At 39.3% G+C, this 22,105-nt stretch overlaps 2 protein-coding genes across 9 annotated transcripts in view; one reads left to right on the top strand and one right to left on the bottom strand.

Moving 5' to 3' along the window:
- Window positions 1-22,105, bottom strand: part of Bex5 (brain expressed X-linked 5) — an 851,362-nt gene that overhangs the window by 69,050 nt on the left and 760,207 nt on the right. The window lies entirely within an intron of this gene.
- On the top strand, window positions 12,982-15,437 carry Tceal8 (transcription elongation factor A like 8). 7 transcript variants are annotated; one of them, XM_048336986.1, is made up of 3 exons: window positions 13,190-13,333; window positions 13,772-13,879; window positions 14,431-15,437. In XM_048336986.1, exon 3 carries the CDS (start codon window positions 14,466-14,468, stop codon window positions 14,817-14,819), a length of 354 nt encoding a protein of 117 aa, XP_048192943.1. In that variant the 5' UTR covers window positions 13,190-13,333; window positions 13,772-13,879; window positions 14,431-14,465; the 3' UTR covers window positions 14,820-15,437. The 7 variants fall into 7 exon arrangements, with proteins under 7 accessions (XP_048192947.1, XP_048192943.1, XP_048192945.1 ...); XM_048336988.1 differs by having other exon boundaries at window positions 13,772-13,839; XM_048336987.1 differs by having other exon boundaries at window positions 13,190-13,276; window positions 13,737-13,879.

The following is a 22,105-nucleotide window of genomic DNA, read 5'->3' on the forward strand; positions in this document are numbered from 1 at the left end:
TATTAGCAGAGTTCTCAAATCATTATATTATCTAGTTTCCAAATTAACATTTCCACCACCCTAGAAAGAAATACTATTCTCAATAAGTAGCACATAATGGTATAATCATTTCATCTTGCCCCCAGCACCTAGCAAGCACTGATCTCTCTTTTGCTGGGTCTCTCTGTCTCTTTCTGTCTCTGTCTATCTGTCTGTCTGTCTCTCTTTCCCTACCTCCCTGTATTAGGGTTTGAACTCAGGACTTTATACTTGCTTGGCAGAGGTGCTTTACTTTTGAACCACACCTCAAGCACTGATCTCTTTTCTGTCTCTATGGATTTTCCAACTTAGATGTTTAATGTAAACAGAATCATGCAATATGTGACATTATGGCTTCTTTTACTTGCCATAGTGTTTTAAAGTTTCATCCATGTTATAAAATATATCATTACTAAATACATGTGTACATTTTTGTGTGTAAATGTTTTCAGTTTTCTTGGGCTTATACTTAGGAGTCGAATACTAAGCTGTGTGTGATAACTGTTTAAAATTTGAAAAACTGCCTAATTGCTTTCTAAAGTAACTGTGACATTTGACAGTCTCACCAGCAGTATATGAGAATTTCAAATTTTTCTTTATCAACACGTAACTATTAATTGTAGTGGTGTTTTTTGTTTGTTTGTTTTTTGCCAGTCCTACGGCTTGGACTCAAGGCCTGGGAACTGTCCCTGGCTTTTTTTCCCCTCAAGACTAGCACTCTACCTCTTGAGTCACAGCACCACTTCTGGCCTTTTCTGTTTATGTGGTGCTGAGGAATCGAACCCAAGGCTTCGTGCATGCTAGGCAAGCATTCTACCACTAAGCTACATTCCCAGCCCTGATTGTAGTTTTACAGTAATATTAATGGATATAAAGCAGCATTTCATGGTTTTGATTTGCTTTTTTCTAACGACTAATGTTGTTGGGAAACTTTTCTAAAATCAATTCTTTTTTTTGTGCGTGTGTGTGTGTGTGTGTGTGTATGTGTGTGTGTGTGTGTGTGTCTTGTCGGGCTTGAACTAAGGACCTGGGTGTTGTCTCTGAGCTCTTTTGTTCAAGGCTAGCACTCTACCACTTTGAGCCACAGCATCACTTCTGGCTTTTGTGTGGTTTATTGGAGATAAAAGTCTCATGGATTTTCCTGCCTGGGCTGGTTTAGAACCATGATCTTCAGATCTCAGACTCCTGATTAACTAAGATTACAGGTGTGAGCCACTGACACCCGACTCCTATCATCAGTTCTTTTTGTTTATATAACATGGGTTTGAATTGGGACCCTATGTTTAAGAGGCAGATGCTTTACCTTTCAGCCTCAAATTCAATTCTTTTGCCCAATTTAAATTGGATTGATTTTTTTAAGATTGTTGAGTTGTAAGAGTTATATATTGAGTTGGAGTTATTTCTTTGCTAATTTTAGTTCTTATCTACTGATGTTCTAAAATAACAATGAAATAATTCTATGAAACTCTATGGGGAATAGGGCAGGCATGTTTGCTAGGCTCAGAATTGCATATGGAAGAAAAGGACAAATACACATAAAGTTAATGCTACCAAAATTAGGTTCTTAGTACTTGCCTATCATGAAGACTTGATCAGAACATCACAGAATGCCTTTCTTGCTCTGTACCACCATACTAACAAAAATTGAATCACCTTTATAATAACAATAAAGTAAATAAAAAAGCAGAATCAAAATATATAGGGCGTTCCCCCCCCCCGTGAAGTAGCACAAATGGAATATGTGAAAACCAAGTAGAAATAGTCAAATAGGAATACAACATCAAATTCAACCCAAATTCTCACTATATTAAAGCAAATAATCACATTAGAAGCCTAATGTGATTTTATCCTAACCTATTTACCTCAATAATGTTTCATATACATTCATATTTCATGTAACATACAAGAAATGCAAAAAGACAAAAAATCATGAAGAGAAAGTAATTATCAGAATTATAATCAGATATAGCAGAGATCTTAATAATCACAGAGCTTAAAATAATTATGATTGATATTTCACTTCTGGCAGAGAAACACGAAGAGTTCTGAGGATGAGTTCCTCAGTGAAACTGGTATTATTTTTAAAATTCTACCCTTTAAAGTCTCTGGAAGTGGTCTTAAGGGCATACAGCAAATGAAGAAACCTTTTTTTCAGGAAAATCTGCTAAAATTTAGTAGGAACAATAAGACAAACCAAGATTCTCTGTTTCCCTACTTACAGCACAAACTGTGTTGAAAACATTGCAGAAGGGTTCAACTAAATACATAGATCTCTCCCATTGTTATTTCTCGTGATTGAAGGATCATAGTATCTTTCCAGCTGACAAAATTTCTTGTGATATCTTGAAGTACCTGTTGCAGAGGCTAAGTTCCAAAATGTTGATGATTATGAAGGCTTATTTCTAGCAGAATTTTGAAAATACTGGGGATCCTAATGGCCTCAGAAAGACAAGCTGATGAGTCTGGAAGCTAATACCCATTCCTAGCATATGGTCTCATTCTTAAAGCAGGAGTATCATTCATGGAAAAATTGTGTTGCTATGTCCATTCACAGATTCTTGGGTCAAAAAAATTTTACTAGAAGAGATGCAGATTTTTCAAACACAGATCTTCAAATCTCTTTTCAAACGAATTGACAGTATTTGTCTTATAGGGGAGGGAAGAGGGGAGTTAAAGGCTGAGATGGCATAAAAATGGAGGTTAGAGCTAGAAGCATGGCTCAAGTAGGAAAACAGCTGCCTAGCAAATATGAAGCCCTGAGTTCAGCCACATCTCTCACAAAAAAGAATGGCATTAAGATGTTAGTAGCTTGATTAGAGATAAAAGCTAAGTGTTGGGATATCTTCTTTACCGGAAAGAACCAAAAAGAAAAAGCTGAGACTTCTTGAGGCCAAAATAAATTTCAAATTATGACCTTAAAATTATCTCTGAAAATGAGCCCAATTTTAATTACATGAATCTGAAAATCTACCTGACAGTCTATGTCCAGGTTTGCCATTATAAACCATGGAATAATTAACTAGAAATTAATGGCACTTATCAGCCAGCTGTTTTCACAGCCCAGTGACAAACACAGGGTTGCAAAAACACATACTTACTGTGGGCATGCCCAAGACTGTGTCCTGTAAAAAGCAACTTAAAGAGGTTTCCCAAAGCAGGAGAGTGGGGGTAATAAATGTTATTACTAAATAACAGTAAGTCCCAGATAGGGGAAAACAATGTCAAGAATGCTGAAGTACATTATAAAAAATTTATCTTTCAAATAAAATACAGAGACTCATGAGAGTGATGGCCCATGTATAAGAAACATACAGACCACAGAAACTGCCTGTGAAAGTGACTAGGTATTGAACTAAATGAGTCTTCAAAAGTATCCAATAAGAAAATAAAAAATATTAATATAACTTCATATTTTCATATCATTTCAAGCCCTAGTATTGTCATAAAAACATTCAAAGATTAAAAATACTGTGATTAAAGAAGCCAGTTATGGTGATAAAAGGGACACACAAGGGAAATTTTAGGATGACAGAGATCTTCTGTGTGGTTCTATGGTAGTAGATGAATGACTACTATATGAATGTGGTACATTCCACATAACTATACAACACAAGGGTGACTTGTGATCTATATCTATCTATCTCTCTCTATATATACACATATACATATATATATATATATATATAAATGAGGTTGTAGTATAAACCCAAAATGGAAATCATATTGTACTAAATCTCATTCTATTACATGTGTATGACAGAACCTCACTGAAGAGGATGGGGAAAAGCAAAGCTGATTTATGTTATATTGGAGTGCATTTGTTCTTAAAAATGTTTTATTGTAAAGGTGATGTACAGAGTTATACAGGTGATATACAGTTACATGCCAGGTATTGAGTGAGTACATTTCCTTTTGAATGGTCTCACCCACTCCCTCATGCTCTTCCAGTTTTGTCCCTCCTGACTCTTCTCCCTGACAAGTTGTCTAGTTCACTTCCACAGTGTCTAGTGAGTATCACGGCTGAATTGGTCCATCCTTTGTCCTACTGTTTCTATGCTTCTTCTTCCCCTCCCCAATCAGATAAACTTACATACAAGACAAAGGGTACAGAAATCAAAATCATCGACTAATGGAGAAAAGCAGAAAAAAACACAAAAAGTAAAATAAAAAACCTCTTGTTTCTATTTTGTGGAGGGAACACACTGTTTTGACTAGTTACTGTGAGGATAAAGACAGAACTGCATATAAATACATCCCAAATAAGAGAAATATGTTTTTCGCAAGAGTACATGATACTATGAGGATAAAGACAGAACTGTATATAAATACATCCTTGCCGGGCTTCGCTCTACCTCCCATCCGTGTGGAGGTCCTGGGCCTCTCTGCCTCTTCCTGTGTGGTCCTCTCTCACATCCCCTGGCCAGTAGGGATTGACTACAGGAGCGAAGACCACGTGTAGCCTCAGTCAGCGTGTGGTGGCGGGATGCCCTGCCCCGTTCCCCATTTTCCCCAAGGAAGACACAGGCACGTGGGGTCCCGGAGAACTCTCAAGGGATGTTCTGAGTTTAATAAGGGAGGGGATAACAGTCTTATACCAGCAGAGATGCGCGAAGGAGAGGGACTGGCCAGGAGCCAATGATAAGCTACAAGTGTGTCCATCACAGTGATGTCACGGAACTTCCTCTATGGGCGGAGACCACAGCCCCCCAAGGACTGGGCCTCTGGGGTCTCCGGCGGCCATGGTGGCACACGTGCTTGACGCTGGGGGGGGCGGGGCTGACCTGGCTTCTTTTCCGGTTGAAGCTGAAGCCTAAAAGAGGCAGGAAGGGCTAAAGCCAGCTGTCCCCTCTTAAAGGCACAGCCATCCCCGACACATCCTAAATAAGAGAAATATGTTTTTCACAAGAGTAAATGATATCCATTCTTAAACAATTTTACTTATATATTAGAGTTAAACAAGTAAGTAAATAAATTATAGATAAGGGGAACCCAGTTTCTTACCATCAGCTATAGGAGTTAAAATATGTAAAAGGAAAGAAAACTACATGAATACTTATGTTAATGGGTTATAGTGTGCCATTATGAAGTTATTCATGTGATTATAATAAGCACAGGTATGTGTGTATATACAGTTTAAAATACATACCTACACATATCTGTGTACCTGCTTGCTCTGTCTCTGGAGAAGACCTGGAATCAATGACATCCAAGAAACAACCAGCTCATCCAGCACTGAGACATTAATTACTAAAATATAATTGAGACGAAGTTATATTTTAAAGACACCACAGGTGAAATTATTATAAACGAAATCTACAGTATATTTGTATAGTCTCAAATGATCTGTCCCCAAATACGTATTAGCTATTATAGTTGTTTTAAAACACATATCCAAAATTCTGTGATATTCTTCCTTTTGGAAGGTAGATTGGCTCTGGGCAGATTTAGAAACTTGCTTCTTGTCAGGGTTGTAGTTCAGTGGTACAATGCTTGCCAAGCATGTTCAAAATCCTAGTTTCAGGGGGAAAGGGAAAGGAGGAGAAAGGAGGGGGAATGAGGGACGAGGTAACAAACAGTACAAGAAATGTATCCAATGCCTAACGTATGAAACTGTAACCTCTCTGTACATCAGTTTGATAATAAAAATTTGAAAAAAAAAATCCTGGTTTCAAACTCTTAGTACTACAAGAAGAAAGAAAAGAAAAAAGGAACTGGGCACCGGTGGTTCATGCCTATAATCCTAGCTACTGAGGAGACAGTTTGAAACAAGCCTGGGAAGGAAAGTCCCTGAGACTCTTATCTCCAATTAATCACACAAAAAGTGGCAGAGCACTAGCTTTGAGCAAAAGAAGCTCAGAGACAGTGCACAGACTGCAAGGACCAAAAAATAAATAGTACAAAATTTTAAAAAACCCTCAGTGATTTTACAAGTCCAGAAATCCAACAAGAAATCTTAACCACCTAATCAAAGTTAATATCACTGTTGGAGGTGTGGAAACAGTGCCTACCTCTCAAGTGAGAGGTGCTGAGTTCAAACCCCAATTTTGCCAAAATTAACATCACCAATAATAGAGTCACATTGATATCAAAGGATTCTGACGTTATGATAAAAATATTTCAACTCTCTGACATTCTTCCAAATCAATAACCCCAATCTAATTATGAGGAAAAAATACCTGAATTGAAGATTTGCAAAAATATTAAATCTTACAATTTACTCTTTTCTTTCTTTCTTTTTGTGTCATTCATGGGGCTTGAACTCTGGGCCTGGGTGCTGTCCCTGAGCTCTTCAGCTCAAGGCTAATGCTCTACCACTTGAGCCACAGCACCATTTCCATTTTTCTGGTGGTTAATTGGCGTTAAATTTCTCACGGACTTTCCTGCTGGTACTGGCTTTGAAAAAGGAAAAGACTGAAAAGAGCAACACTGTATCCTGGATTTGACCTTGAAACAGAAAATGCTTATTTGTAGAAAACTTAGTAACATCTGGATAAAGTAGTTAATAGGATGACACAAATGCATCTTCTTAGTTTTCATATAATCATTATTAGGCAAAGTTGGATGTAGAGTTGTTGGGGGCTGTCCTTCCCCCCAGCCCTGGGACAATGGGAAGGAGCCCCTCCCACCTTCCAGCCTCAACAGGAAGAGAAAGCCTCCGCCCCTTGGGAGGTGAACACGTGCGTGCCACCATGATGGGGTTGTCCCACCCACAAAGGAAGTTTCGTGATGTCACTTGATGGACATGGTCCTTAGCCTATGACTGGCCCTTTGGCCAGCCCCCTTTCTTTCCCGCCATTACTTCTATATAAGTGCCTTTCCATATTAAAGTCTTTGAGACGCTTCCCACCACCGCAGTGTGTCCCTGATGCCTTCCTTTTCGCCTCCGCCCTTGGTAACATGTGAGGGGACTGGGGGGAGGGGAGGCTTCAGCAACCTTTCCTCAACTTAGCGCTTGCCCATGTGAGCACGCCTTTGGCCTTCCACTGGCCAGGCTGAGTGCTCTTTCATATATTTTGTGGTTGCCATTCTCCCCGTGGGGGGAGAAAGGGGTTGTTCAGACCCCAACATAGAGTCAGTATTTTGTTAAAAAGCTTAAAAACTAGATGAGACTGAGTTTTAATGATCCTAAAATAAAGCTCTTAATGAATGAATGATTGACTAGTTGAGAAAACACACTGAAGTGTCACTAGAATAATTCATTATTCAATGACAAAGGGGAGATTTGACAAGCCACAGCACATGGTGATTGCTAGTAAAAAGTTCATGTTTATAACAAAAATGGAACTATTTAATAAGCTATTTCAATGCATATGTTTGTGTGCATGCACGTGCATGTGCATGCACGTGCATGTGCATGCACAGGGCCATTCTCTATTGCTGTCATTTCTCACTCAAAATATTGCTTTAACATCATTTTATTTTACTTCATGCACATTATGTGATGCTATTTTTTATCTGAAAAATTTAACATTAGGGATAAATTATTCAGCCCTTCCTACAGTGATGGAAATTACTTCTGTCAAGCTGGTATTTCTACCTTGGATAGATCATACCATTAAACTAGATACAGGTGTTTTTTGTTTTGTTTTGGTTTGGTTTTTTGGGCACTTCTGGATGAATGAGGGTCACAAAACAGTAAACCCCCAAACAAGATGAACATGTTAGGATGTGATCAACACAAGGTCTAAAGGACCATGTAGCATAAGAAATTAATACAGACTCAAAAGGTCAATATGGTTTTTTTCCATTATAAATTTAAAATTTAAAGCATTCAACCTGTAGCAACTACATTCTCTCCCCTATAACAACAGAAACAGAAACAGAAAAAAGATGCCTAGCCCAAGCTATGACATGGCTGTAGTGTGCCTCCCTATCAACCTAGCAAGATACTCTACCTAGATGCAGTTCTCAAGCTTTAAACAAATTAGTCTTACAAATCTTGCTAGGATGGACATTGAGCATTATGTTACGTATTAAAAGTCTAAGTGGACTGATATGTGGGCATTTGAAATGGCAGTGGTTATGAAACAGCACTTCAAGGTCACTTAAATTTGTAATTATTACAACTTGGATCATTAGAAACTCCTCGCCATTTTCATCCTCAAATATGTGCAGCATTCACAGTTGTGAGTTTAGTCAGTGGACTGAAAAACTATGTGGAAAGAAATAATAAATATTATATAAGTAGTCCCTCAAGTTAATTCATTTCCCTGGTTGTGGCCAATGGCTACTGTGAAGACTGCTGAATTTGTGATGTGTGTCGATGCACGCCCAAACTTGAAGAATATATAATTATGCCAAGGAATGTGGTCCTAGAAAGGATGGTGGAAATTTTCTCTTTATAGAATAGAAACAATCTCTGAGTGAATGAGGCCAGGCTCTGTGTGTCACTTGCACCAAAACATATGTGGGCTACAACAACCCTCAGGTGTGTAGAGTGCTAGAATTTGAGGAATCTGCTTCCACTTCGCAATCATTTTAAATGCAAGCCACTTGAGTATACACTATGTAATAAGTCTTTGGATCTGGGGGAGATTTGTCATACTGGGTTGGATATTCTTCCAGCCTGGTAGAGAATGCTAAAGAAGCAACAGAGGAGAATGTTCTCTTCAAGTTCTATGGGATGAGCTTTGAAAGGAAAATGAAGGCTGAAGGGGAGGATGAGGAGAGGTTAGTCAATAGATACAAAGTTATAATTTGGAGAAATGAGTTTCATGTTCTCTGGTATAGATTGGTGATTGTAACTTACTAAATATTTCAAAATATCGGGAAGAATAGATTTTAAAAGTCCCCAATTAGAAGAAATGAGAAATATTTGAGGTGGTGATTATGATTATTACCTTGATGTGGTCAATACATAATGTACACATGTATGGAAACATTACATTTAGCACAGCAACGTGTACAACACATAACAGCCATAAAGAAATATGTAAGAAAAGTTGTTGTACACTGTACAGAGTATATATTGTATAGAGTTACCAGATACTGTCTATAGTATATAACAGTATTAGAATGTATCCAGAATGAAAGATTACAGAAATGATTTAGAAAGGACTACAGAAAGCACTCTCTGGACATCATAGCCTTGATTAAGAGCTTTCAGGATACTCCTGAATGGAAATAAAACAGCTTCCTTGCTTCTGCCTTGGAGGGCTTTGGGCTTTGGAACAATCTCTAAGTGTCTGTGATACACAAAACTAGGCATCATTGACTCAGGGCCCAGGGTGCCTATTCTCCAGTGCTCGTTGTGAAAATTAATACATGCATGTTTTCTTTCCTTTTAAAGAAATAGGTAACTTCAAAGAAAGTTAGCATCTTAAAATCTACTTATATTAAAAAATCTACTGTGACTAATCTGATTGTAAAGATAAATGACATTGAGATTGCCCATGCATGAATGAGAATTAAGATGAAGGCCTACATTGCTTGGTTAAGTGCTTAGAAAAACAGAGTTAATATCCTCTGACAATAACACCATAAAAGCACAAATAGGGTTGCAGTGAGTACATGTAAGCAAAACAAACAGAAGAAAGTAAAATTTCCTACAATTTTGGGGCAGGCAGGCAGGAATTATTCCTCTGTGTGCTGATTGGCAAAAAGCTTTGTTTTGTTTTGCTTCTGGTTCTGGTATTGAACACAAAGCTTCGTGCATGCTCAGAAGGGCTCTACCATGGAGCTACATCTCCAATTCCAGAAATTCTTTTGAAAATGATTTTTTTAGGAGACATGCTGGCTAGCTACCCTTTTAACAGCCATTTCAAAAGCAGAAGAATGGAAGGCAGATTCTGGATGCCTACTCATAATCCTCATATGAGCATTTTTTTTGTTAGGTAGCCACCACACACAGAGAGAGAGAGAGAGAGAGAGAGAGAGAGAGAGAGAGAGAGAGAGAGAGAGAGAGAGACAGAGAGAGAGAGAGAGACAGAGAGACAGAGAGACAGAGAGACAGAGAGACAGAGAGACAGAGAGAGAGTAGAAGTACGAGGCAATCTTAGCTAAGGGCCACAGGAGGTTACATACCCTATGAGCATCAATGACAAAGGAGGACAAGATCACTTTCAGCTGAGGTTACTTCAGAGTCACCAGGATATAGAAGAGGAAAATAGTTGTTTGTAGAAAGAAAAAAATCATGAAAAAAGAATGAGAGGGATGGAGTAGGCATATGTGAGACACTGTTAGTGAGGCAGAGAAGTCCATGATTAGGCTGGGGATGTGTGTCCTTGGGCTCAATTCAGATACATGCTTAATGTGAGGTTGAAGAGGATAAGATTCACTCTGTGGTAGGTATGCCATCTAGGGTCTCTCAGCAAGAAATTGTCAGTTGAAAGCAAAAAAGGTGAAATTGAATTTGGTGTCAACATTTAAGGTGAATTGTAGGGATAGAAGGAGGTGCTGAGGCAGGTGGTCTATATAAGAAAGTATAGCGAATAAATTCTGTACATGAGTGTTTATATACTAGCTTTCTTCATAGTTGCTCAGCACTGGAAATAACTGGTTCCTTCAACAGGTAAATAGCTAAACCATTGTATATTCAAATACTACTAAAATGTAAAGATAAAAACTGATACATGTAACAACTTAAATGTATGTTCAGGGAACTGTGAACTGAAGTTCCTTTAAAAAAGGCTACCTTTGAATATCCACATTGTTAATATTTCACTGATTAAAGCACTGTGACATTGGGAAATGAAGAATTATAAATTAAGAAGCCTAAGCGGTTTGGGGGTGTGTAGGCTCCTTTAACAGCCAAATATCATCAGCCTTTTTCCAATTTGGCATTCTGCTGGATGTAATTTTTAATGAGTATTAGGCTGAAGGCTTTGTAGTCTCTATTAAATCCTGATGCTGGTAAGAAGCTAGTATGTGATTCTTATGGGATTTTTTCAACTTTCTGTAGCTTACCTAACTGAAGACCCATCTATTTTTTTCTTGAAGCATAAAAATTCTTGTGCCAGTGCCATCCCTTTATAGGGAACTAGGGCCTTCAGCAGTTGATGTTTCAAATTTAAGTGTTTTTTCCCTGGAGATGGGACAGTGAAAATGGCAAATTATACTGAGCAAAAAAATCTGGTTTGCATAGTTTAGGAAATGGGGTTAAGTATGGGCACAAAAGGGTATTATGAGATAATTTGAGGAAAATAATTGACCTATGTTCTGATTGTAGTGGTGGTTAAACAAGTGCATTCATTGGTTCACAATCTTCACACAGTTGTCAAATTTTCTGTTGATAGTATATTTTTTAAAATTTTAGCATTGCTTCCATTAAATATCTATGGATGTTTTTTATTCTGGTACCAATGTTTGAACTCAGGTCTTTGAGCTAGATTGGTTTACTTGCTCCTTTGACACACTACCACTTGAGTCATTTGTCTAGCCTACTCCCCAATAAATTGTAGCATCTTAAAAAGTGGAAACATTTGTTTAATTTTATTTTTATTTTGCTTTTGTACTGGAGCTTGAACTCAGGATCCCTGTCCCTTAGTTTTTTCACTGAAGGTTCATGCTCTACCACTTGAGCCACAGCTCTACCTTTGGCTTTTATGTGGCAAATTGGTAGTAAGTCTTAAGCACTTTCCTGTCAGTGCTGGCTTCAAACAGAACTCCAATCCTCAAATCTCAGCCTCTTGAGAAGCTAGGATAACAGGCATGAGCCACCAGTGCCTGGCTAAAAATTATATTTATCTGTAAAACTCTTCTCAAATAATTGAGTTTACCTATGAATTATAGAAAACATTATTCATGTATGCATTATAAAAATTAGGCTACAATAAATATTTATTCTTGCAGTGTTTTCTTTTTTTCTGTCTCGTGAGCTCTGTTGTTGGCTTAGGCATCTTGCGATGATCACGTACATAAGCAACACTCCCCTTTTAATCTCTCTCCAGATGGCTCCATTGGCCAGATTAACAGTCCAGTTACCACCTACCTATAAGTACGAATGGATTCTGTGCTTCAGGAAGAAGAGTTTCTTTTTTTTAAAGATATGTGTGTGTGTTTGCATGTGTGTGTGACAGCATGACATTTTACTTTCTGATTGCACGTGTTGATGGTTCTTTTTTAAATGGAGCACATCAAATGATATCAGAGTTTCTCAAGTGTGAGTGATTGAACAGTGAATGAAAAATTCCGCTTGCTTAAAAGCTTCGCAATCAGTGGTAACATACAGGGAATTCTCTCCTTTTTTCTGAGTGCTTTATTATGAGACTTATCTTCCTATAAATATACTTCTCAACAATAAAATTTCAGTTAAAAAGGATCATTCTGTGGAAACTGGGCTTTTCTACAGATTCATCTGATTAACAAAGACACTGGATCCTATAAAAATGGACTTGGAAGATATGAATGAAGCTTGCATTTCAAACATAAGTAGAATCTACTAGCAGTCGTGAATGGTGTTGCTCAGATATCTAATACTTGATAACTTGAGTTCAGCCAGAGTATAGTGGAGTCATTACACCGAACAGCAAATCTAAATCTCTTCCCAAATATTAGTTTGAGAGTCAAAATTTAAAGATACTGTTTTAGTAATTTTTTAAAAAATCTAACATCAAAAAAGAAGGAAAGAAAAATTTCCAAAATTAATATGTTGTAATACTGTCATTTTATTTGTAACCACTAGAAAACTTTTTTCGTGTTAAAAATGGACTTAACTAAGTTAGCCTTTCATATTAAGGGTTAAATATAGATCAAGGCATCACCTTAAGTATCTTTTTTATGTACAAAAAAAAGTAGACCGATTATTTAAAATATAAGAAAGGTGGTAAAGTACCAGTCTCATCTTTAGATTCCCTTCCAGCTCCCCTCCCTCTCACCTACTATCTTCGCCCATTTTAATGCTATATGGGCTTCTAGAGGAAATAGTGGACTGCAGGATCTTGGAAGAGAGAAGAGTGACATATTGGGAGGAGAATGCGATGATCGTCTGAATTAGAAAACTTAGTCGATTAACCCTACGAGGCTGATCTTTCCTGGTAGTTGATGGAAAGCAGTTACATATACAGGGTGGAGATAACAGTTTTATTGTATCCAACTAGCAAATATGAAAAGATTGTCGGTATCGAATGGAGGGAATGGAGCAGCGGGCTGCAGTGTTTATGGGAGGGGCCAGCGAGGACTCAAGCTCATTGATGACGTGCCCCTCACGTGACCAGGAGTCGACGTGTGCAGAAGTCCTTATAGTCCGGGCCCTGTTTCCCAGTGGCAGTTCCTTTTGCAGGGGGAGAAAAGTGCTCTGGATCCTTTCAGACAGTGAAAGGTGAGCACAGACTTCGAAAAGGTGGGGAGGAGGTGGAGAACTGAAACCAAGCGCCGGGTAGGGGCACGCTTTTACTACACTAATGTTTTGCTAAACTCTCTGTTTTGTGCAGCACATTTAGGGCTGTTTTGTCTGAGCTTGAGTGTAAGAAGGATAGCTAATTGAGGGTCCTGAGACCTAAAGATACCGGGAAGTGGAGGAGGAGAAAGGGAAAGTCCAGGGACAGAGAGAAAGGAGGGAGGGAGGGCGGAAAGTGGGGCGGGGGGGGGGGGAGAGGGTGAAAGGGAGGAAGGGAGGGAGAGAGAGAGAGAGAAACAATGTGGGGAAAAAAAACTTGACTATCGGTGGGCACAGGAGGAGGGCGGGGTTGTCACAAAAGGAGGGAGGGAGGATGAGGACTTGGGAAACTTTAAACCAATAAGGCCTGTAATTATAAAAAGGGGCCCTTTGATCCTTAAAGCAGTGTGTTCACCAAGTACTCCTGTCTGTCTGCAGGACTCGGTGTTTTGGGCGCGACAAGATCGAAGTGAGGAGGGACAGTGCAAACCCCTGCATCCGTGCTGGTCAGTGCAAGGGGATAATTGCTTCTGGTCCCTTGGGGAGGTACGGAAAGCGAAGCTGACTCCAAAACACAGCCCGGGGTCTCGGCAGCCTCCGCCCCCTCCGCGTCCAGATTAAGAGCCCGCAGGAGGCCTGTTCCCTGCATGGAGAGGAAATGGGGTGGATGGGGAGGAGGCTGAAGAGCAGGGGAGAAGGTTAGACACCTGACCCTTGCGAGTGAGAGACTGGAGTTAGGGATGGTTAGGAAAAGCACTGTAGGGCGGGAGTTCTAGACACCTGAGGTGCGGGAAGGGTTAATTGTTTTCCGCGCTGCTCCCATTTCAGTGCTGGGAGAGGCTTGTAGCAGGGCCTGCTGGGAAAATGGTGGGCTGGAGCTTGGTGGAGAGAAGATGGAGGCGGAGCCCGAAGAAGCGGGCTGGGAGCTGAAGGAAGGGGGTGGAGTTGGAGGAGTTGTTAGCCTGAGAAACCAGCTTTGTCTAGTTGGAAAACTTTTCCCCGAGACCCAAATATGAAAAGCCAGTAGTTGTGGGAACTAGCTGGGTTAGTAGTCCGTTTTCTTGACAATTGGTCCTCATTTTTTCTCATTTTTCTAGAATTCATTTGTTGAAAAAGAAATAACAACAATACCATGCAAAGGCCTTGTGAAACAAGTGAAGGAAGATCACAGACCATGCCAAAGGCAGAGGAAGACCGTCGTTCTGAAGATGTACCACAGGAGGCACAAGGGAATCCTCAACCTCTAGAAGAAGGTGTAAACCAGGAGGCACAAGGAAACCTGGATGGAGGGCCTGCTCAGCCTAGCCAGGAATTTAAAGAAGATACTCCTGTTAGGCATTTGGACCCTGAAGAAGTGATAAGAGGAGTAGATGAGTTGGAAAGGCTTAGGGAAGAGATAAGAAGAGTAAGAAACAAGTTTGTGATGATGCATTGGAAGCAAAGACATTCTCGCAGCCGTCCTTATCCTGTGTGCTTTAGGCCTTAATTTGTTTGTGTGTGGTCTGATATTGAAACCTGGCTGCTTTCTTTATGTTCGCATTCTTTGATTTATCTTTGACTTTCATTTTACTTTTAATTACCTGATGGTATTTTGTTTTAAATAGTTTTTATGTTACAAGCATCTCATTGGATTTTGGATTTTGACCCATTTCCCAGGCTGATTTTGTTTCATATATATGCATGGACATCTCTATTCCATATTGTATAGTAAAATCTAATAGGTTACAATGCAGCATATTTTGTGTCCACATACATATGCAAGATAAAATCCCAAATTGTGTGCATGTTTGTGTGTGCATGAACACGTACATACATGCACACACACACACATATATAGCTCAGAAACTTAACCATGCTTATTTCTGTGTGATGTGAAGTTTTTGTTTTGCTTTTTGCTTATGTGTGTTTTTTAATGAACACATGTGTCATGCACACAAAGAATGGAGATTTTTTTTTATAAGCAAGAGTTAAAAATGAATTTGCAACCAGCTTGTAAAGGCAATGGGGAAACTAAACTCTTGATGAAAGAACTATTAAAAAGAAGTATAAACCTCAAATTACCTCTGGATCTCTTAGCCCGAGGAATAAAACTGGCAATCATTACATATAACTTGCTTAATACGCAGTCTTTTCATGTGAAAATAATTTACCTCACTGGAATGTTGTGAGGAAGAAATCATACTGTGACTGAGCTATACTTGGTAGGCCATTGTACCACCTGTGTATATAGTTTCTTTGTTTTGGCCAGTCCTGGGGCTTTAATTCAGGGCCTGAGTGCTGTCCCTGAGCTTCTTTTGCTCAAGGCTAGCTAGCACTCTACCACTTGAGCCATAGCACCACTTCCAGCTTTTTCTGTTTATGTAGTGCTGAGGAATCAAACCCAGGGCTTGATGCATGTTAGCAAGCACTCTTCAGCTAAGACACATTCTCAGACCCCCACCTGTGTACATAGAAGTCCAATATGCTGTAGACTTTTAACTGTCAGTTAAAGAACTATCAGTTATTTATTTGAGGGAGGACCTGATGCTCGGGAGCAAGTGCAGTAGGCCGAGGTGGGGGCTTCTGTGCCAGTCTTTTGCTGTTGATCCCCAGCCTTGTCTCCTCTTGAGTCTTGCCAGGCCAGCTGACCACAGCTGCCTCTCCTGTTTGGTCCTGTTTTCCTCTGTCTCCCATCACCACTGCGGCTAGTATACTTGGGGCCTTGAGTAGGGAAACCTCATTGTGTTTTCTGGAAGCTCTGGTGGGTTAAACTCCCATGGTCTTAAGCCATACGTGGCTTTATAGTAACACTTAACAGGTGAAAGACTGTTCTTGTATTGCTGGTACCACAAAGTCTTACACAATTCTTAGTTAAATAGTCCCTTCTGTTTTCCATCATAGAACCCTTCATTACCATAGGGTCTGATGTGATGAGTGCATTTGGAAATTGCACTTGTGTCTCAACGGAACACATGTTGCTACATTTTCTAGTCGCTGCTCTTGAGTCTAAGGATTACTTAAGATTATCTTCTTTTGTGATGATCTCTCCCTGAAAGCTGCTGGCATATCTGTTCTACTAGTTCAGGACACTGAACTGTGTAGTGATGATGGGAACACATCTAAGGGAACCACGTTCAGCTTTTCATTCCTCCTCCCTCAACCATAAACGTAGGCTAAATGCTCTTTGTGTGTATGTGTACCTGTGTGTTTGTGTGTGCAAAACAGCTCCCTCCCTCCATTCCATTCCCTGTTAAAATGTAGGAAAACCCAGAAAAAAATTCAAAGGTAAAGAACAAAGGTAAATGTACCTGAATGTAGAAGGGTTTGTATGTGAATGTTAGAGATTATATTCCCTTCTAGAACAAGGATGACCTTTTCCTTCTACATCTTCTTCATAACTAATGGGTATTTAACTGACATACCATGTCAGTATTTAGTTGATTTTAGTGATTATTACTATGGAACCATATTGTTACTAAAGACTGACTAGAACTTTTCAAATGGTTGCTGAATACTCTTTTATAAGGCTTATTTTTCTAGAGTTAGGACACCCAATTCCAAAAAGAAGAATGGCAAAGTGTTTTGTATCATTCCCTGTACCAGTCATCTTTGGAGCATATTGAAAACACTAGTATCTGGGTGCCACCTATGACCTGCTTGATTTCCCACTCTGGAGATGAGCTATAAAAATAGCTAAGAAACTCCTTCAGCTCATTATGGCACACCCTTACTGACTAAAGCATGAGGACCACCATATACAACGTGCTTTCCAATATTATAAATGAGGGGCAGAAAACATTGGTGAATGCTTACTGAAATTGAGGAAGTAAAAGGCATGTATATTTTACATGCCTTTACATGCATATTTTAAATTTATTTTTGTTGTTTTTATTAAGGAGTTATACAAAGGAGTTACAATTCTATAAGTAAGGTAATGATGTGCAAGCATATTTTAAGTGTTGAATTTTTTTTTGCTTGTTTTGTTTTTTGCCAATCCTGGGGCTTGGACTCAGGGCCTGAGCACTGTCCCTGACTTCTTTTTGCTCAAGGCTAGCACTCTGCCACTTGAGCCACAGTGCCACTTCTGGCTTTTTTCTATGTATGTGGTACTGAGGATTCAAACCCAGGGTTTCATTTACACTAGGTGAGCACTCTACCACTAGGCCATATTCCCAGCCCCTTAAGTGTTGATTTTTAAAGGGAAATATTGGAAGTTCTATGCATAAAAACTGAAGAATTCATGTTAAGAAAGAAGCACAAGGCAAAAAAAACAATGGAGGGGATATAAAAGGCATTTTTATTTCTACTCACATTTTTAAATTAACATCAAGTTGTAGCAAGTAGGTTTCATTTCAACATGTCCCTAGATGCATCAATGTACCTTGATCAGACTCACCTATCTGTAATTTTCCCTCGCATCTCTCCTCCTGCCTTACCAAGCCAATCTCAATAAGCATCACCATTCCATTTTCACATATGTACAAAAAGTATTTGGACCATATTCACCTGCATTCACTGTGTCCACTCACCCTCTCCCCTCCGGTAGTCTTCACAACCTGACAGTACCCTGTTTTACATTTCTTATGTATTTTTGGGTATATGTTAATTGTCCAAATAGGTTTCATTGTGCCAAATATATTCATACACAATACTTCAGTGAGATTGGCTCCTTCACTTACTCTCACTTTCTCTGTCATCACTACCCTCTGTTACTCAGCAGCTTTCAGTGAGTTTTGTTAGGCCATCTTCATACAGAAATGCAATATTTTTCTATATTAGTCCTCATTTAACATTCTCTTCTTTAATTCCTTCAAACAGCCTCACAATAAAATGGAGTTGCTATTTTTTTTTGCCAGTTCTGGGGCTTGAACTCAGGACCTGGGCACTTTACTTGAGCTTTTGTGCTCAAGGATAGAGCTCTACCACCTAAGTCACAGCTCCACTTCTGGCTTTTTGGTGTTTAATTGGAGATAAAAGTCTTATGGACTTTTCTTCCTGGGTTGAACCTTGATCTTCAAATCTTTGCCTTCTGAATAGCTAGGATTACTGGTGTAAGCCAACAACACTCAGCAAAATGAATTGTTCTTAACACTTTGCTGAGACATTCAGTCCCTTCTTCCAAATGAGTAAAATATATCAGAAATAAATTATAAATGCTCTTGGTGTTATCTCAGGTAATACTCATCTTTGTGTCCTTGATTGTTATTTTGCTTTGTTTTGTTTTCCCAGTGTGCTACCATTCTGGCAGCTCCCTGTCTCCAGGCCATTCCTCAAGATTGTGGCAGTCTCATGGATGAAATTGCAGCTGGCATGAGATAGTGTTCCAGGGTCTCATTGTCCTGGTTTTACAAAAAAAGCTAAATTCACCCCTATGCACTCAGAAGGGGACTCAGGAAATGTGTGCAAATGCTCACCAAACCATACTCCTCTCACTTGGGCCTTTGGGCATTGGAGACACTAGATCTGCCAAGGGCTGACTGCTCCTCTGGTGTGGACAGATTAACCAGGGATAGTAAGGTCTGCCCCCATTATAAGTCAAAACACATTGCCTTTCCCTCCATTTCTTTTTCTATTCTGCAGATAGTTCATAGACAAGAAATAAAGCTCCAGAACTTCCTCCCTGAGAACATTAGCTGGAATGTGAACATGCTAATGTGTGCACTCAGTCTGACCAGCTCACCTGGAGTTGAAGCAGAAGGGGCTGACTCTTCCCTTCAGAGCCCAGTGAAGTAACTTTCAAAAATTATGTTAGCTGAGGGGGCTGGGGATATAGCTTAGTGGCAAGAGTGCCTGCCTCGGATACACGAGGCCCTAGGTTCGATTCCCCAGCACCACATATACAGAAAACGGCCAGAAGCGGCGCTGTGGCTCAAGTGGCGGAGTGCTAGCCTTGAGCGGGAAGAAGCCAGGGACAGTGCTCAGGCCCTGAGTCCAAGGCCCAGGACTGGCCAAAAAAAAAAAAAAAAAAAAAAATTATGTTAGCTGGGTGCAAAGTGGCTTAGTGGTAGAGTGCTTTTCTAACATGAATGAAACCCTGGGTTCGATTTCTCAGCACCACATACACAGAAAAAGCCAGAATTGGCACTGTGGCTCAAGTAGTAGAGTGCAAGCCTGGAGCAAAAGAAGCTCAGGGACAGTGCTCAGGTCCAGAGTTCAAGCCCCAGGACTGGCCAAAAAGAAATGATGTTAGCCAGCAGACAGGAATTTACCAATCCCTATTGCACTTACCTTGATGAGACTCCAAAAATGGCAGAGATGATTTAGCTCTATGTTTGTCTGATGTAGGGCATCTCATGTCAGAGTCAACCCAATCTAGAATGAGAAGAGATGTCAGGTAAAGGGACCTTACAAAGGTATGTGGTCCTACAAATCAGTAGAAAAGAGATGTTACCTCTTGTTTGAACAGCCTCATGCACTTTAAACCCAAAACTTGCTTGACTTGCAGACCAAACCAGTCAGATTGTGAATTGGGTGTAAAGATAAAGGATTAGTAGTAGAGAAGACAATGCAATGAAACCTATTCTTCAAATTTATCATGAGGAAACACTATCACATTTCTGACACACTAAATGATTGTTTGGGAAATAAGAAGGAGATAAAATGCAAATGTTTGAGCTCAGGATCACAAAAAAGTATTCATATAGGGATATACTTAGAGCCATATAAACCTGGGTACCAGGCTGGGTTATTTTCTCTATGAGTTTGTGACTTCCTCTAAAGTGATTACCTTCTTAATTGGAGGATACTCGCTTTCTTTGAAACCAGGATATCATGTATAGAGTCCTGGTATATTCTTTTTTTTTTTTTTTTTTTTTTTTTTTTTTTTTTTTGCCAGTCCTGGGCCTTGGACTCAGGGCCTGAGCACTGTCCCTGGCCTCTTTTTGCTCAAGGCTAGCACTCTGCCACTTGAGCCACAGCGCCACTTCTGGCCATTTTCTATATATGTGGAGCTGGGGAATTGAACCCTGGGCTTCATGTATTCAAGCACTCTTGCCACTAAGCCATATTCCCGGCCCAGATATAAGATTCTTAAGTCAAAAAAATTTCCTCTTGGGCTGGGAATGTGGCTTAGTCATAGAGTGCTTGCTTAGCATGCACAAGGCCCTGGGTTCAATTCCTCAGCACCATATAAACAGAAAAAGCCAGAAGTGACACTGTAGCTCAAGAGATAGAGTGCTAGCCTCAAGGAAAAAGAAGCCAGGGACCGTGCTCAGGCCCTGAATCCTAGCCCCAGGACTGGCCAAAAAACATTTCCGCTCTACCATCACCATTGCTGTTATCATCATGTCGTCATCATCATCATCACCATTGGTGGTTAGTGTTGACTGAATACTTTCATGGGTTCGCATTGGGAAAATAATGTTAATTTTTGAATGCTCATAAATGAAGTCTTAAGAACTCATCATCTTTAAGAGTGGACCCAGTATTATGGTAAAACATTGCTTAGTACTGAATTTTCTGCTTATAATCATTGTGAAGACAAACATGCTAGTTCATACCTGTAGTCCTAACTACTTGGAAGGCTCTGAAGATTATGGTTTAGGAGCAGCCTGGATAAAAAAAATTGTGAGATTTCTTCTCAAGCCATAGCTGAGCATGGTGCTGCACACCTGTCATCCCCGAACTGGGGGAAACTAAAATCAGGATTGCAGTTTGAGACGGGTCTAAGTAAAACACAAAAGAAAGTTTGAACAACTCCATGTCAGTGGAAGAAGCTGAATGTAGTGACATGTCCCTGTCATCCCAGCTATGATGGGCAGCATGAAATAGGAGGATTGTGGTCCAGATGTGGACCTGGGCTAAAAACAAGACCCTATCTCAAAATAGCCTATGCAAAAAGGGTTGGAGAAGTGATTTATTGGTAAAGAGCCTTCCTAGAAGGCTCTTAGCTCAAGCCTCAGTACGGCCCCTCACCAAAGTATGTGAGGTCAAATTGGTTTATTCATGTAGAGAATGACTGTATTCATATATAAAATGAGACTGACTTGTGGAAAGTAAATACAGGTCATGGTATGAAATGCCAGGGTTATTGCAGGCCTTCAGGGAGTGTTAGATTGGCCTTGCATAAAATAAGCAATTTCTACACAAACTAATAGAATAGCTGCCATTCTTTGGAAATTTTAAAAGGAATAACTTTAGAGTTATATGTATATTTACATTATATATGTGGTTTGGAGCTGTTTCTATATTGCAGAAAGAAGAAAGAAAAATTTCATAATTTCATTTCATTTAGTTCCGTCAGAAAATTTGAAATCAGGAAGAAAACCTTAGCTTTATGAATTGCAAATATTAGAAATATACTATCAGTTCAAGAAGCTATTTCTTACATATGACATACTGTTTTATGAAAAGGCCTACTGGGATCCTCACACACTCAAATTAAGAATAAATACATAAATGAATGTTTCCAGATTATACTATTACTAAAATTTATAACGTATTCATTAACCTCTGTATTTTTAAATTTTTAATAAATATATTTATATTATAAAAATGAAAGCACTATTCATGATAGCCAAGTTATGAAAACATCCCAGATGCTCTCTAATGGATGAATTAATCAAGAAATATACACATATATATACACATATATATGAATTTTACTTATGCATAAGGAGGAATATTACATCATTTTCAAAGAAATGTATGTATCCCAAAAATATGTTATGTGAAGTAAGTCAGGTTCAGAGGCAAAGGATGTATACTTCCACATATGAGAAAATGTGGAATTTAGATCAAATTTATACATATATATGTAAACATATATAGGATCATATACATACATATACAAAC

The sequence above is a fragment of the Perognathus longimembris genome, chromosome 28 (genome assembly GCF_023159225.1).
Source record: "Perognathus longimembris pacificus isolate PPM17 chromosome 28, ASM2315922v1, whole genome shotgun sequence".
Taxonomy (NCBI): Eukaryota; Metazoa; Chordata; class Mammalia; order Rodentia; family Heteromyidae; genus Perognathus; species Perognathus longimembris.